The sequence below is a fragment of the Limulus polyphemus genome, unplaced genomic scaffold (genome assembly GCF_000517525.1).
Source record: "Limulus polyphemus unplaced genomic scaffold, Limulus_polyphemus-2.1.2 Scaffold2384, whole genome shotgun sequence".
In the NCBI taxonomy this organism is placed as follows: domain Eukaryota; kingdom Metazoa; phylum Arthropoda; class Merostomata; order Xiphosura; family Limulidae; genus Limulus; species Limulus polyphemus.
Window position 1 is genome coordinate 116,457 of NW_013667994.1, and position 18,866 is coordinate 135,322.

Consider the following 18,866-nt stretch of genomic DNA (forward strand, 5'->3'; position numbering starts at 1 on the left):
CTATTGCTGCTAGTTTTATTGCTGCAGTAAGCATCACATTCACCTATTGCTGCTAGTTTTATTGGTGCAGTAGACATCACATTCATCTATTGCTGCTAGTTTTATTGGTGCAGTAGCATCACATTCATCTATTGCTGCTAGTTTTATTGGTGCAGTAAGCATCACATTCACCTATTGCTGCTAGTTTTATTGGTGCAGTAAGCATCACATTCACCTATTGCTGCTAGTTTATTGGTGCAGTAAGCATCACATTCACCTATTGCTGCTAGTTTTATTGGTGCAGTAGACATCACATTCACCTATTGCTGCTAGTTTTATTGGTGCAGTAGACATCACATTCATCTATTGCTGCAGTAGACATCACATTCACCTATTGCTGCTAGTTTTATTGGTTCAGTAGACATCACCTTCACCTATTGCTGCTAGTTTTATTGGTGCAGTAGACATCACCTTCACCTATTGCTGCTAGTTTTATATTAATTTGAACTTTTGTCAGGATGCTAGGTTAATTTTATGTATGTCTTTCAATATAAAAAAAATTGTTTTATTTTCTAAAAACAATAGAGTGAACATTTATATGTATATTACAGGGGTGGGGGTTATACTAAAAAGTTATTTTGTTTAAAAACCATAAGTATTAAAATACTATAGTAAGATTATGTTATTCAGAAAGTACACGAAAAATATCTAAATAGTAATTCTCAAATTTACCCAAGTATGAACATAAGTTCACTTCACTTTTATTCAAAAAAACAATGTAAATTAATTTTTTGTAAGTTTCCAAATTTGATCCCACCCCAACCCCCATATGGGGATAAAGGTTTGGGGGCTCTTGAGACTGGATCTATGAACTTACACAAACATGTAGGGAATCATTCAGAATTAGTATTAAAATTAAAATCTGTATTATATTTTAATACTGGAGCAAGAAGATATAAACAGACACCAAAACAAAGTAACTTACTCGTAAAATATGATTTTGAACAAGCTATACAGAGCTAATATATATTTATTCAATAAACATTTCATCTCTTCTAAAAATACACATAAACAACTACTTAGGAATTAAAGTAATACAATTATATCTGCATTTGAGATCTTTTCTTTCCAAGATTTACTGCAGGGAAATGTGAAAGATTATTATATACAAACTGTTTGCAACCGTATAGAGTTTTGTATTATCAATAAACACCATCAAACACAAATGTAAACACAGTTTGAGCCTCACCAGTTCTATCAACTACTTTCATAAAACAAACTCACAGTTCACTAGATCCTGAGAAAATTATTTTTACGTTAAACAGTGTTATTTCTATATGGTCAAACATCACAGTATAAAAAAAATACAAAACCTATAAAGAGCAAAGTAAAAAAAAAAGTATTTAGCTAAGAAAAATAATTCTAATATATTAATATAGGAGTAAATAATTGTCATATACATCTAACATAAACAATACAAATACCTCAATCTGATTTGGTTTTTGTAATGATTCTAGCTGATTAACAACTGTATCCAACAAACTAGAAACTTCTTCAACAATGCTGTTGTTCCATGTTTCATCCACCAACATTACTAGCTTTACAACACCTGCTAATAAAGACACCTGCAAAAAAAAAACAGAAAAATGTATATGATTAACTGATATTATAAATATCATAATGATTTAGTTCATAAATGATGACATGATTTGTGCACAAAATTCCATATCCATCCAAAAGTATTCATAATCACCAAAGGTTCACAATATTAAGATAAAAACGAAGAAACATCATGTCATTTTTTTAATAATTTATTCCAACAATGTGTAAATTAAGTTTTAAATTCAAAGTGGATTTAACAAGGGGTTCCAGGAAGAAAAACTACTTGAATAAAATTTTCTCCCTTATTGTACCCCAAGTAGTTAGAAAGAAAACAGATCCTGATTAGGACTTAGAATTTAACATAATGTTTTGGGACAACATGGCACTTATTGGTCCATATCAGCTGTTCCACACTGTAGATTATATTAAAATATTTTTAAACTCACAACCTCCAAAGGCAACCCATTCCAAAGGCCAACCACCCTGTTAGAAAAATGAAACTGCCTTAGCTGAAGATGTCTCCTACTTTGCCAAAATCTACATTTGTGTCCCCTAGTCCTACTATTTACACTGTTAAATATGAAAAAAAAGATGATACATCAACACTCTCAATTCCCTTTACAATTTTAAACAGCTCAATCAGATCCCCCCTAACTCTTCTTTTTTCAAGAGAAAATAATTTGACAGATTTCAGCCTCTCCTACATCTCAGGTACCATTCTAGTAACCCTTTCTGACAATTCAATGTCTTTCCTGAGGTAAGGAGTCCAAGACTGAACAAAATATTCCAAATGTGGCCCAACCAGTGACCTGTACAATGAAATTATAACCTCCTTAGACTTGTATTCAATATTTCTGTAGATACAACCTAAAATCCTATTTGCCCTACCACTATATATTTATACGCAGAAGCAAAATTTTGATTACAAAAATGTATCATATTATATTCTTTATTCAACTCTTCCCTTACTTGTAAATCATATGAAAAATGGAAAAGAATTTCAAATATTTAAAAAACATTTCTTGATATAGCACCAACAGACTTGGAAATTTTGTTTATTAAAATAATGCTTCTTAAACACTGGAGAAGTTTTAAAATTCTGTAAGGAACAGTGAAAAAGAATAAGTTTTAACCAAGAGCAAAACACAAAATAGCAGTCAAAAGGCAAGACTATCATATTATACAAACTCTACAGTAGTGTTACCCAAAGTGTGAAGCACATCCCCCCCTCCCAGAGGACAAGAGCAATTAAGGTAGAGTCAACAAAACAATAATCCAAAATTAAGCATTTAAATATATTTTTCATTAATGAAAATAATGAGAAATTACTATAATACGTATAGCATTTTAATGTGTATCCATGTATTACATATTGTCACTTAACCCAGTAATCACTACAGATTACAGAAAAGATTTCACATTAAAACTTAGTTTTGCAGATTACAAAAAGTTGGAGTTAATTCACTAAAACAGTAAAATGAGAACCAGGTAACTTAACAGCTGACTAGTTATACCAAATTCCATATCTATCTTGGTTTGTCATATTTCATTAAAAACAGTAAGTTCTTCTTCCTTCAATTCAATCTCATGTACAATACACATTTATGCACACAGCAAAAACAGTGATTCAGTTAAAATACATACCAGTAAATCAAACTTTAGAGAAAACACTGAAGTCACTGATGAGGACAAGAGAATTGTCTGACAACAACGTAGCACAATACTTCCTAAATTTTCTTTCCAGTCCTTCTCAAGCTCTTGCACTGCTTCTAGAATTACCTAAACAATTATGACAAAACATTTTGAATAATGAAAGTGTTAAAAAAGAGAAAATGAATAAATACATATATTACCAATAAACTCATACTTTATCAAAGCCATATTAATAGATATTATTTATAAATTTCTTACCATACTTTTTTTCTCATCTGGTAAACTCTAGATCACAAGTAGTAAGAACAGTTTTGCTAAAATTTGAAATATTAATTAAAATTCTTTATAATCATAATTACAGAAAAATACTTAATTTAACGTAAAAAAATAAACATTCTTTTCTGTCTTGATATTATTCCTCATGCCTATAGGATACAATTTTAAGAATCTCAGTTAACTTTAGATTGGAGTTGATTGTACACCAGTTGTGTCATGGTGCATCAGAGTGAGAGTGTAGATGCAGTGTAAAATGTATAATATATAGAACATCAAAATAACATACCTTTTATATTGGTTGAGGTTGATCAAGTAAATTGAAAATGAGACATAGTCTTATTCAAGTATGATAAAATTAGCATTTATCATCAATGGTGAAAAATTAAAACATTATGCATTATAAATATATAGTTAATTTTGGTGTTATTTTTTATCATAGGGTTTTTAAAACCTTGTGGTTAACTGGCCATAACAAATCAATCAGTTTATTTTAACATGAATAAAAAAATAATTATAATTATTTAGGACAGTCAGTCATCTTCCAAATAAAACTGAAATGTGATGTATAAGTAATAAATATTTTGTGATTTAAGCAGCAAGAACTTAATTAACATACTAAACTCACCTGTGCGAAAGAACTTTTCAGTAGTGGCCTGGTTTTAGCATTGCATTCTAATTCTAATATTGAGTTGAAAGATTCCCAAATATGCAAGTTCTCTTCTCTTCTTTTGTCATATTTGTCTCTAAAAAAATAGACATTTTACTAGTATAGTAAGTATTAAATACGTGGAACTTGTTTATTAATACTATTAACACTGATGTCTTAACCAGTTTATTTTTAACATGAAATTATCCACATGCATCAAAGTTTTATTATTTCTTTGCAAACATGGTGAAAAGTTAAGATACCTAATACTTATGGATGCAATATTGTAATACAACAACCATGCTTAATTTTATCAGGGACAAGCTCCCACATGAGCAAAAGTGACTCCAACTACTGGGAGTCAAGAAAAGGTTGATCAATTTGTTGATAAGCCAAAGCATAATGATCAGAAGTCCATGGAGGATGAGGCATGCTAACACCAACCCTCAGCATGAACCCTGATGTCAGGAGAAGGAAGGGAAACAAGGAATTCCGATGATGAGTGTCATGTAAAAAAAAGAAGAAGAAACAATATCATATGAAAAATTGAAAACAAGAAAATGGAACATATCTGAGAAAGCATAGGTGGAAGGAGGAAAAAAAAATGTCAAAACCCCCCTCGTCATAAACATGTTCGGGCAATGCAGGAGGAGGCCGAACACTGTCGGAAGAAAAAGGATGCTTCATATAATGATCAAATGCCCAATGAATGATAGCCGAAAAGTCCTCAGTCGAGGCCCCCAGACCTAATGTCAGTGCCATTAATAATATCAGAAGTTGTAAAACAAACTTCGGAATTCATCTTAAACCATGAAGTTGAAAATGAGAAGAAAAAATCAATAAACAAAACTAAATTATTGCAGCAAACTACTATAGAAAAATTAAATGTAGCAAAAGACTAAATCAAGGAAATTACTATTTGGCAAAAAAAAAGAAACAAATACATGAAAAGAGTACAAGTGAAAAACGACTACAATTGATCACTGCCTGATGAGAAGTGATAGTTTGGTAGAATGGAATAGAGGGAGTCACATGTGCCAGGATGGTGTGTCATGCTCCTATTGCATACAGAGGACAGCACTAAATGAGAATAACTATACATATGAGTGGAAGTAATGTACAGTATCGGAAATCAATCACATATTTTTCAGCTTATCTAAACTTCTGAGAAACACATTATTTCAGAAAAAACTATTCCATTGTATAAAAAATGTTCATATGTCTAAAACTGTAATCTTCTGAGATGTGTTCGTTAAATTTTGTGCAAAGTTTCTCAAGGACTGTCTGCAATAGCCATCACTAGCATATTAGTGATAGACTAGCAAAAAAGTTAACATTTTCCAACACTGGAAATGTATTTCCAAAAGATACTTACTTCCTCTCACATAATAGCTTTCCTCCATTTGTGCTGCCCTCTATAATGCCCAATGTTTGCTCGCCACAAGCCTTGAAGCTCTCACCTAACTTCAAGTGATTATACATGATATAGCTGCATGGTGGCAAGCAAATGAGCAGTGACAATTCTCCAACAATAAAAGTGCAACACACTTTCCTAGTGCAGCTGACTACCTCTATAATGTAGTTCACACTCATCACTTCAAGATTAAGCAAAATTAGGTGCACCAGAAGTGGGGAGAACAAGTAGGAAGTGTGAGGGGAGGTAAGTGCCTATTGGAACTATATTTCCAGCATTTGAAAATGTTAACTTCAGATATGATACCCCACTTCACATAATAGCTAGAATCCCACAATGAAATGGTGGAAGGACCAGTGCAAAGTTTACCTAGATGAGCCCCCTTCAAAAGGCACATAAACAGAACCAATGGAGCATGATACCCTAAAACACAGGGTCACACCCATGGAGACTACACTCATTTGTACCAGGGTATACTCTTCATCCACAGTGAAGATATGTATTGCCAAAATGGGCAGAAAGGATGCAAGTTCAATTTTGCAAATGGATGTTCCAGATGGTGTAGAATGGTTAAAGTACATCAAACCAGAGGGATGGGCAACAAACCCAACACTGTTTTACTCACGATAGTCCATGAGTTGATATTGTCTAGAATGGACCTCATTTATGAAGCAATATACCGTGAGAAATCCTCGAGTGGTCTTGTGGAACACCCCATCTCATCACTGAGCTTTATAGACCTTAAAAGTTGCATGGTATGGATTTAAAGATAAGTATGTTCAGACAGGAACCACTTGCCACTGAGGAGGATCCAGAAATGTAGAAATAAGCCACTGCAAAAGGAAGATATTTTGAAAATGCATTTACCCAGTCAGAGTCAGTAGGTGATGTAAAATGGCAATGGGATGAAGTCGATATGATGAAGAGACAGTCGAATGATGAAGATAATGTGCAATGAAAGAATGAGGGGCAGTCCACATATCAACCTGTGCAAACTATATCAAGGGATGACAGAAGTGAGCAGCCAGATAGAGTAAGGTGTCAGATTTAGCGAGAAGAGACCTAAATGAGTCAAGGTGAATCTACTTCCAATGAAGCATAGGTTAAATGGATAAGCTGCTGTAACCACCCCTTGAGGATAATAGGATAAATATCCAAAGGAGATAAGGAACTCTATAAAATAAAAAGATGGTAGCATGAACTGTGAAAAGGAGCAGTGTGAGACAAATAACAACGTACTACACAGATGGGACAGATAAAATGATCAGGAACAGAATGAGAATATAGTTGAGGAATGGAAGGAAGTAAAATAGGAGTGAATGAACTTTCCCCTTCACAAGCCACAGACATTTTAGAACAAAAGCATGAGCAGGACAACAAGGAACAAAGAAAAAAGAATAAGGGGATCATCAATAGCAAACACATCAGACCTTCTAGAGCTACAGACAAAAAGAAAGAAATAAGACTTAAGCAAAAGATGGTACAAGGAACAAGAAATGAAAGATGAGAAGAGAAAAAGGGTAATGGCATGGAGAACAACAGTACAGCCAGATAAGGAAGGACTGCTTGATGAGGGTGGGGAAGGTGGCAAAAACATTGAAAGAGCAGAGAAAGGACAGGAGAGGAGAATAAATGAGGATAATGGGAAAACCTGAAAGTATTAGGTAAAGCTGCCCTGTAGCCAGCAATGGCCAAAAGCAATAAGCAATGAGCAAACAGCCATGTAAAAATTAAGAAAAATGAGGACAGAAGGAGGAGAAGGGGATAAAGCATGAAGCAGATCCAAACTATGGAATGTGTGCTATTTTCATGATTTTTTTGGGAGTGTGGGAGGAAGAATGAACAGAACAAGAAAGAAGGAAGGCTACACATGAAGAGAGTCTGGAATGTCTCACAAAGGACTGGACAAAACCCACATTTGAAGCCAGAGTGATAAATTGCTGGCTGGGAGAGAGAGGAGTAGAGTTGAAGGAATAGGGAGTATGATAGAAGTAGAGGAAGAGGAGAAGAAGACTGGAGAAGGTTCAGTACAGGAAAGCATGGCTGAGCCAACCAGTGGAGAGTAAGCAAGACTCAACATGGAGTGACCAAAATGTGGGAAAGCATGTGAGGGAGAAGACAAATAGGAGGGTAGACATATTTGAGCAATCCTGAGTGAATACATCCACAGCAAAAGCTGAGAGGTGAAAACCGGAGACCAGAAAAAGGGTAGTATGATGTCGAGATAAGTGGCAAAAGCTTCAATAAGAGGAGTGCCCAGGTGAGAGCACAGCCAGTGGAATACCAGAGGATTGAGGGACCACTCCATAGGTAGTATTTTGTCCAGTCAAAAAAGACAACCCGAGACAAGAATCAGGGCATCCAGAAATTACAAGCTATTAGACCTAGAGTAGGTCCAGAAAAAGAGGTTGAGGTCATGGAAACAGAGGAAGCAAGATCAGGTGCCCTCTTGGTGACTGATATAGGAGATAACAGCAGGTTTGTTTGTATGGAACTGAAAAATACCCAAATGAATGAGAAACTCAATGAGTGTGAGAAGCAACTTTTCAAGGTTGATCAACCAAACCAGACTCGCCAACTCTCTAAAGAGAAGGCTTGTTGGGATGTACCCAAATGAGAAAAGAAGCATCCAAGAAGTCCACCATGATCATCCCAAAACCTGGGGCAAAAGGTTACCAAAGGGGGAGAAAAGACTTCATGGTAAATCAAGGGAGGTTGAGAAACTGACTGAGACCGAATACCTGGCTAGAGATTCCTTGGAAAACACAAAAAGATGGGAATAAATCATAGAAAAGGATGAGAAACCTATCTGATAGTCTTTAGCCATTAGATCTAACACTGCCACAGATGATAGCAAGAAATAAGATCCCGAGAAGAAGGGAAAGTAACAGAAACAGGAAACAAAAATGTAGGATAGGAAAAAAAATGAAGAGTAAGGCTTTCTGACAGAACTCACAGTAGTCCAGAATTGGCTGCAAATGGAGGGCAAAGGTCCACAAGCTTAAGGAAACAGGATCCACTGACTCTTAGCCTATAGGATAGTCACTGCAAAGACAGACAACACTGAAGTCTATGAATGGTGGGAGAACAGATAGAAACAGGGGAATGAGAAATGGTGATAGGGAGAGAAGAGGAAGCAGGAGGAAAGGAGATAGAGTGAGACAAACAGGAGCATAAGAGAGTCAGTAAAACAGCAAGGATAAGGAAGACCTTGCAATGCAGGCCAAACACATGACCCCAGAGAAACAAGCACTCCAGGAAAATCACACAGGCAAATGAAAGAAGCCAGACAAAGACATATGAAAAAAAAGGGACTTGAGTAACAAGGATATCCCTCTCCAACAAAAACTAGTAACAGTTTGGTTTGTTCTGAATTTTGTGCAAAGCTACACGAGGGCTATCCATGCTAGCCATCCCTAATTTAGCAGTGTAAGACTAGAGGGAAGGCAACTAGTCATGACCACCCACTGCCAACTCTTGGGCTACCTTTTTCACCAACAAATAATGGGATTAACCGTCACATTATAATGCTCCCACGGCTGAAAGGGCGAGAATGTTTAGTGTGACGGGATTCGAACCCGCGACCCACAGATTACGAGTCGAGCACCCTAACCACCTGGCCATGCCAGCCCTAACTAGCAACAGATCAATCAAATATGAATGGCTAAGACCAAGGAAGATAAACGTGTGACTGAAGAGAAAATAAGTGAACTAACATCCACCAAAACTCCCAAGGGGAATGATGGATTACAATGGAAAGAAGAAGAAAAATAATGGAAAAGGGTAGAGAGTGTAAGACAAAGGTGTAAAACAAAGTCTAAAAAATACAGAACAGTTAGGCCTAGTCTTAAGAGGTAAGTAACAAAGGGAGGAGGACAAGGAATGCCTGCACTGAAGTAGTGGTAAAAGAAATTGATGATGGACTAGCATATCTGGATAGAAAGATAAAAAGAAGAAGCAGGGAAAGATTTACAAAGAGAAGGAGTGAAACGTACTTGAAAAACCTAGTCCAAAAATTACGAAAAATATTTAGGTAGATTCAAGACAGCATGGGTATAAAATAAGGCAAGAGTAGGTAGTGTGAAAAAACTGGCAAAGTCTCTTCCATCAGGAAGGTATAAAAGAAGGCACAGGCTGCATGAGCTACTCCACCACTCAAAAGACCCATCACATCTCCCAACAAACAAAGACAAACTTGATGCTAATGTAGGTGTTTTATCTCACAAACAAATGTTCAGGTGTACCTAGTGTTATCAGTTTCAAGTATTCTTGCTTCTCTGAAATACAAGACTTTTAATGTTCAGTTGACTGTTATACTTTGAATCTCTTATACTTATGCATGTAAAGATCTCAAGTTTGTGTCTTCTCATCCCATTGTCTTAGAATGTAGAACAAAAATATCAAAAACCTCTATCCTATTGACCCTCCCAACCAGGTAATTTTGTAGCTTGAAATGTTTAATTAACAAAAAGAAAACAAGGAAGTATGTATTTATGGAAATACTTACTTTTGATGTTGGCAACTGATCAAATCAGAAAACCAGTTTAAAATAATTTCTTTCTTTCTTGGTATACACAATGCATCATTTATATACAATTCTTTTGCCAGTTGAATTCTCTTCAGAAGAGGGCTGTTACAATTCAAATTCTGTATAAGGTCTGAAAATAAAAATAGTGTTAATTTTGTTTTTTTTGTAAATTTGTTTGGATTTTGAATTACACAATAATACATATAAATTCTATTAACAATACAAATTTTGGAAACAGCTATTTGTGCAACAGTAAATTTATTTCTGCACAGAATTAAATCTGTAGTTCCACAGGTTGCTGATTCAAAACTTCATATTGTTCATAAATTAAGTAGGTACCTCTTAAAAAGCAAGTTTTTAATTTTACAGCCAAACAGGAATATTTTGGTTATAAAAACCATATTTCCTCCAATGTTAAAGAATCTATGTACCTGCAATATGAACATCAAAATACTAAAAAGAAAAATCACTTAAATAATTAAACAACAGAGAAATATCATCACAGACATTTTGAGTGGGTTGATTAGTTAATGGTTGTAGTACATACTGTCAACTTAAACATATCCATTTCATCTCCTAATATATTACAGGGTAATGCAAAACTTGCACAGCACCATATTTTTTTTATGAGTCTTGTCCTTACAGCTGCTTGAAATGTGTACAGTTGGTATAAGTTAACATTTTCTAACACTGAAAATGTATTTCCAGTGGGTACTTACCTCTCTTCTCACCCAGATCTATCTCGACCTTGATTTGCCCTCTAAGAGTTACTAAAATTTTGAACAGCACACCAGTCTTTTATACACCTTCATTTTTTTGTGTCATTGCAGCAACATGTGCTGATCATGTAACTATCCTCCACCAATCATACTGCACCACCTATACTAGCACAGGTAGCTCCCTCTACCATTGCAGCACAATCCTCACTTTCAAGAATTGACATATAAAAACTAGAAATACCAGCAAATCAGTGGAGAGGAAGGGCAGAAGTGGGTAAAAAGAGGTAAGTACCTATCAGAAATACATTTTCAGTGTAAGAAAATGTTAACTTCCAAAACAGTACTACATCTACTCACCCAAAGCTAGAATCCCACATTGCAAAGGTGGACGGGCTGTTGAGGACACGGCAGTATTCAATCAGGTGGAGAGCAATTGCCTGGAAAGAACAGATGTGCCATAATAAGAAAAAAAGGCACACCTGCGGGGTATTGCACTACTTCTGGAACACAAATGCTCTTTGCCGAGTAAAGAAGAAAGAAAGACATATAAGGCAGAACTAAACTGAATACATGGCTATGGCTAAAAGACTGTAATTGTAAATTAATAGGCCAAAAGTGGTCTGCCCAGGCAGAAAACATCCAGGGGAAGTGCCTTGCAATATGATGGATTATGCCAAGTGCAGTCCAAAGGCAAAAACAACATAGAAGTACCTTGCATAAGTTTATAAGATCAACAAATGCAGTCCACCCTGGACAAAAAACAACTGGGAGAAGCTCCTTGGATTGAAAATATTATGATAGTGCAAAATATGAAGCATCACAACAATAGTCCTCTTCCCACAGAGTGGGTACATATGACTAAAAAGTTTTAATTATCATACAAATCCCACTCATGAGGAATTGAAGAGAACCTCCACATGAATAAGGTGTTGTGTGGGAGTTAGAAAAATACTTTTCCAACTTGATGAGAAAACCCACCTTAGCAGACTCCTGAAGAAGGAAGCAGGTGTGAGTGACAGAGTAGGCCAGTAGCAATTCATCCATGTAATAATGAGTCCGAAGACCCAAGGAGTGAAAATGACATGCAAAAAAAAAAGAACAAAATGACAGAACACATAAGGAGCCAAAGCAAGACCGAACAGCAGTGCTTGAAACTCAAAGACACACCCTATGGATGAACTGAAGATAACGACGTCACTCTGGAGCAATGAGAATATGAAAATAAGCATCTGTCACGTCAAATTTGGTCATCCAAAGACCTCAGGGAAAAAAAAAACATTAAAGGGAGAGGTAAGACTCCATGGTGAATCGGGGTATTTCCAGAAAAATATTCAGCCAGGACAGATCAATGATGGGTCTCCAATCTCCCATCTTTTTGGAGACAACAAATAGACATGAGTAAAATCCCGAAGAACTGGCATTTGATAGCTCGTTTGTGAAGAAGGTCTCGAACCAACTCTTCTAGATGACTGGATGAGGCACGATCCTGAGGAAGAGGAAAGGAAATCAAAATAGAAGATATGGGTGAGGGGACTGGAACTGAAGGTAAAAACCCTCTGACAGAACCCATAAAACCAACGAATCTGTCGTGAAGAGTTCCCGGACAGTTGAAAACTGTTGCAATCTGGCCGCCACCTGTCCATTAAAACACATCCCATCACCAATAATGCTGACCCTGTAGGAATGGAAATGGGAAGAATGAGCATAAGGAAAGAAATGCCTGGAGTAGGGTAAGGGACAGGGTTAGGAGGAAGGGGCATGGGGAAGCCTAATAGCTGAAGATTGGGCATCAACAGTAGGAGACAAAGGAGAGGCCAGGGAGAACAAGGAATGTAGTCTCACCACATTGACCCTGGACATTAAAGACTCGGGATGACCTCCCAAAGACCATTTCGCAAAGAAACGGGGCTTAACGAAGATCCTTTAAAGAAGAAAGGCGGAGATGCACCCTCACAAGTACTGCATCATTCCACAGCAAATCCAAACAAAATAAGATCCAGACAGTGAGAGACAATGGTGAAGCCAATAAATGGACCATGTTAGACCACAGGAGGGTCCTGAGTTCTGTCAGGAATTGATCAGGAGACTGGCAGAAGGCTTGAGATAACAATTGTAATGAGAAACTAGTATGTAATAGGGTGATCAAAGTAAGGCAAATCCTAGAAATCTGGGACTGATTAGAATGAATCAAAGTGGAAAGAGGTGTTGCATACACAGGCAAAAAAATGGAAGAGCACAACCAAAAGTGAGAGAAAAATGGTTGGACTGGAATACAAACTGCAGTATATCATATTCTAAATCCTGTCGAAAAAAAGACCATAGAAGAAACATCTACATAAAGTAATGTGGAGGAAAGCTAAAATGGATGTGCTCCAAGGTGCACATGGGCTAGGGCATGACGGACCCTACACGACAGGTCAACTTTACACCAAAACCAATTGGTATAGGAATATAACCACCGATCTGTGATAGGGGGATGGTCCACACTGTGTTCCCCTAAAGAGCAGTAGAATGGAATTATATACTGTGCAAATTGATCTACAAAATGGGCACATGTGTGCAAATCAACAAATAACCACACATTCACGAACCTGACATCTGAATGGCAGCAGTTAGAATTGTACCCATGTGGCAGGTGACATTAAACTCAAACTCAGACTGGTACCTCACTGTGCAACATTATCCTCGAGCCACAAAATTCCTTGAGATGGAACACAAAAGGGACAGCTGTTGCCTCTTGCAACATTATTCTCCGGATAGCACTGCTCAGAAGATGGAGCACAATGCCACCCTCCAGGTTCCACTTCACGGAAGTAGATGTACTTCAAAGAAAAGTATAACCACCTCACCCAACGGAAATAACTGCACATAAGCTGGGCACAACATCAACCTCGGGACAAGTAACACATGTGTGAGGACTTATGTTGATTGATCCTGCTCTAAATCCCAAATTAGTCACTGGGAACCAACATCCATGTGATGGTAGGATGATGGATCCTAATCAAAGGTGTGAACTGCAATGTGATGGATCAACTCCAAAGCAACATCATCTTCCATATAAGACTGCATAAAAGATGGAGCACCATATGAACCTCTGGGTCCTACCTCACTGAAGCAGATTTCATCCATAAATTATAAGCAACCTCATCCTCTGAATAGAACCACACAGAAGCCATGCACAACATCAACCTCTGGGTCCCATCACACAAAGGAGGAGCATACTTATTAGTAGACATGTGCAACATGATCCCCTCAGATAGGACCATACAGAATTGGAGTGCATCACAAACTTCCAGGTCACACTGCACAGAAGGGGATTGCCTCAATCAATTATATTCAACAGTACCCTCTGGATAGAACTGCACAGAAGCTGTGCACATTAATGGACGACTACACACCATCTACACCACCTTACTCTCTACTAAATGGATTTTGACATTTATGTTTATTATTTGTGATCACATTCAGGAGGATGTCTGCATGGTCCACCACCCCAGTAGTTCAGAATTGGAATTTGGCAAGCACTCCATATTTCACATGAAGCAGAAGGGGAGGCTAAAATGTGGTGGAGAGTCCAGAGGAATGGCAATACCAGAGAGTGTAATGGGTGACCACATAATCCCTATTTTGAAAAGAAGACCACCCCTCATTTATTCAATTGAAGGGATAACTCCTGCTTTATTCATGTTAGAACAGCCTGGATTGGGCATATTAATGAAACAAATATATCACAAGGGAAAAAACCTACTAGCAATCTTGTGGAACATCCCATCTCAACATTATTGGCCATGGGTATACTGTATTTTATGATTTTATCATGGTTGTACAATGTAGATTTGAAATATATTAAGTATACCTGGTCAGGTAATGCTCACCACAGAGTGAGATCCTTAATGAAAAAGGGATATTCCAATGAAAGAAATTAAAATGTATATAGAAAAGATAACTTACCCAATCACAGTCTCACCAAAGTTTGTAGGTTTCTTTGTTTTTTAATTTTACGCAAAGTTACACAAGGGCTATCTGCACTAGCCATCTCTAATTTAGCAGTGTAAGACTAGAGGGAAGGCAGCTAATCACCACCACCAATTCTTTGGCTACCATTTTACCAACAAATAGTGGCATTGACCATCACATGATACCGCCCCAATGGCTGAAAGGGCGAGCATGTTTAGTGGGATGGGGATTCGAACCCGCGACCTGCAGATTGCGAGTCTAGCTCCCTAACCACCTGGCTATGTTGGGGCCAAGTTTGTAGGATGGAAACAGGTAGAAGCCAGTACCCAGACAAGGAATAAACAGCTACCCAGTGAAAAATTTTCTCCAACAGACGATGGTGGTGAGATGCCAGGGAAAAGGTAAGGTGCCTGATCTGATGCAACAACACCTGGAACAAAATTTGGGAAGAAGGAGACAAGGATGAATAAGCCAATAGAATTAAAAGCCAAACCCACTTGGTAAGAGTGGAAGGAAAAATGTCATAGGTGGAATGGTACAGAGATGCATGAAATGTCATTGGCAAATATATCAGATTGACGACACTCACAAACTAACAGATGTAAGAAATAAGTCGTAAGGGACAAGTGAAACAAATAGCAAGAGGACAAAGGTTCAAATGGAGGTAGGGTAAGACAGTGAAGAACCACATTAACATCCCAATCTGAAAGGACCACCTGACAAGGAGGTACACAGTTCTGGAAGGAATGCAAAAATGGGATAGGGTAGGGGAGGAATACACTAACTGGTACTGATAAAAATGGAAGGTGTGGGATAAGGCCGCTTTATATCTAGTGATGGACGAGACTGAAGTCCTATGATCGACAACCAGGTAACAAAATCTATAATAGGAGTAACAGTGTGTCGAGAAGGGGAAAAACCTCAACTCAAAGGCCAACAGCAGAAGACCTTCAATATATGCTGGTTGACCACAATTGAGGAAAAGCACATGGAATGTGCTCAAATGGAAGCAACCCGCTTGTACAGTCTGGATCTCTTTGCCAAGGACCTGATAAATTCCAGGAGTAAATATGGAGTGTAGGAAGGGTGAGATGAATTACTGGTGACTGAGGTTGAATTAGAGGGATGGAGTGAGAGGAAGAGGTAAAAAGAGGCAGTTTGGAGCCGAAGGAGACAAGGAAGCCACGGTGTGTCGGCCAATAAGAAGGGCCTGACATGAAGTGGCATGGATGATCAAAATCACCCAGGGAAGAATTCAGGTGACAGGATAAACATTGACAGCTAGAGCATGTGATGTGGAACTGGAGACAAAGAAAACTTCGTATTGATTTATGAAAGTGGTAAATGCATCCAACTGAGGAGTACCCTACTGGGAGCATAGCCACTCTAAAATCTGATGATTGAGAGACCACTCTGTGGGATAAATTTTGTCTGGTCTGGAAAGGTAATCTGCCATGATGTAGAAAGCACCTGGAACATGACACACAACGAGACATATCCCAATGCGGGTCCAAAAGAGGAGATCCAAGGTTCTATCTCAAAAGGAGCTACCTTGGTGATTGATATAAGCCACCACTGTACAATTGTAGGAATGGATCATGACAAGTCGATCCCTTACAAGAATAAGAAAGTGATCTATATCATGTTGTACTGCCAGAAGCTCCAAGATGTTGAGTTGATTAGATCTCTTGGCTGTATATCATTATCCAGAAGTTTCCTGTTGAGAACCATCTGTGATGAGAAGCAAATTGCGACCCAAAGACATGTGGGTCATATTCCACCACAAATGCAGATTGTCAATGAGGAAGGAAGGATACCACTAACAATGAGAGATATGGAACCAAAGATTAGAAGAGGGGAACATCACCACTTCTGAGCCAGGTATACTCTTTGCCAATGTGTAGATTGTGTAATGCACAATGGCAGAAATTGTGAGGTGTAGAGTGGCTAGGGTGCAGCAGAAAATACTCAGTAAATCATATACATCCAAAACCTCCATGCAGGGTAGGATGAGGATCATAACATCTTCACCTCAGACCCAAGAATTGGGAATTAAGAGCCACACAATTTCGATTTGGGAATTGACAACTGGTATTGAAAGGATCTCTATTGCATGGAAATAAGTCCCCTAACTATGGCACAGGCTGGCACCATACAAAGCCAATAACATCTATGTAAGAAGAGAATGACGGATAGTCAAGGATAGCATTGAAATAATACCACAATTGGAGAAATTGGGGAGGAAGATAGACAGCCCATACTCGTGTGAGGACTTATGTTGATTGGTTCACTCTAATCCCAAACCTCTACATTGCAAACTGACTTTCATGGGAATGTAGGATGAAGTCTCCCAATCAAAGGGGTGAACTGCCACAATTGCACTTCAACTCCAGTGTTTATGTAAAGTGTATCAGAAGGCTATGTCATCCAGTAAGGTGACGGCTCAACTCCAGTGTTTATGTAAAGGAAGCAGAAGGCCACATCAACCCAGGAGATGGCTCTACTCCAGTGAGTGTGTAATAGGTATCAGGAGGCCACATCAACCAGATTGGTTGGTTGGTTGTTTGGTGTTTTATGGCACAAAGCAATGAGGCTATCTGCACCAAACAACCAGAGTAAACAGTGAAAGTAAATTAGAATAAAATGTAAAAAATGAGAGCTAAAACCAAAATATGTCGATAAAAAATTTATATACAATTAAAAATACCTATAGTGCATAAAAATTAAAAATACAACCTAGTCGGACAGTGTCACCATTACCAATGACACTGTCCAACATTAGGGGTAAACTCTTAGAAAATGCGTGTCTAAAATGGTGCCACTGCTCACAATCGTAATGATGGCACAAAAGTAAAATGTGGGCTATTGTGACTTGAGTGTCACAATGGCTACACATTGGTGGGTCAATACCGGATACAAGAAAACAATGGGTTAAAAAAATGTGACCAATGTATAGCCTTGCCAGGACAACTTCCTCCTTCCAATTCTTACAGAAGCAAGACGGCCAAAGACCAACAGAAGGTTTGATCTGGAAAAGCTTGTTATGACGTTGCTCACCCAAAGTCGACTGCTAACTGGCACGAAGCCACATCTTGAAGACAGGACTGTAGTACATGTACAAGACATGCCCGGCCGTGATGGCACCAGAGCAGATGGACTTAGCTGCAGTGTCAGCAAGCTCATTCCCATGAATACAGGCATGGCCAGGTATCCAAAAAACTGGATGGAAGCAGAAGATAGAGAAAATTGGGCCAGTCATTGTTGAATATTGATGAGAATAGGGTGAGAACTAACGTTAAGCAATTCCAGGGCCAGTAAAGAGCTAAGAGAATCAGTGTAAATAGTACAATTACTGTACTGCATAACTTCTACATGATCCAGGGCAAGAGAAATAGCATACAACTTGGCAGTGAACACAGAAACTGTAGGGGGGATTCTGCGAGTAACTACCAAACCACAGCCCACAATGGCGGAACCTACAGAGTCACCCAATTTCGATTCATCCGTGTAAATAGGAAGAGAAGAATGGCTCGAAAGATGTTCAGCAAAAAGATGGTACTTCCAATCGGGAGTATCCACCTTTCTCAGATGACTCAAGGAAAGGTCACAGGAAGGGATGGTAATAAGACATGGTGGAATGGGCTGATCATTGGGGACAGCAATGTCATCCAATGCCAGACCCAATTCAGCCAGTTGTGCCTGGATACAAAGGCCAAAGGGAGGAATAGCAGATCATCTGTTCTGAAAGAGCATTGCCCACCAAGGAGGAAAGACAGAACCCCAGGTGGGATGCCGTGGTAAGAATTGAAGCTTGGTAGCATATTGTTAAAAAAGTTGCAAACGACGGAGGTGAAGAGGAGGTTCGTGGGACTCAGTGTACAAACTCTGGCTTGGAGAAGTATGAAAAGTCCCAGTGCAGAGCTGAAGCCCCAGATGGTGAATGGGGTCCAGCAACTTCAAGGCCGAGGTCGTGGCAGACCCATAGTCCAGTTTGGATTAAATGAGAGCATGATAGATCCTGAGCATAGAACATCGATGGGACGATAATTAGAAGGAATCTTGGGATCCTTCCCAGGTTTAGAGAAAGGGAGG

The 18,866-nt window shown here is 38.2% G+C and overlaps 1 protein-coding gene across 1 annotated transcript in view; it reads right to left on the reverse strand.

Annotated features, from left to right (window-relative positions):
* LOC106466801 (unhealthy ribosome biogenesis protein 2 homolog) overlaps positions 1-18,866 on the reverse strand; it is a 71,297-nt gene that overhangs the window by 48,089 nt on the left and 4,342 nt on the right. Inside the window, exons 2-5 of the mRNA XM_022394884.1 lie at positions 10,078-10,228; positions 4,136-4,253; positions 3,226-3,360; positions 1,464-1,604 (exon numbers count right to left, since the gene is read on the reverse strand). Coding sequence (XP_022250592.1) covers positions 1,464-1,604; positions 3,226-3,360; positions 4,136-4,253; positions 10,078-10,228 — 545 coding nt within the window. The remainder of the gene's footprint in view (positions 1-1,463; positions 1,605-3,225; positions 3,361-4,135; positions 4,254-10,077; positions 10,229-18,866) is intronic.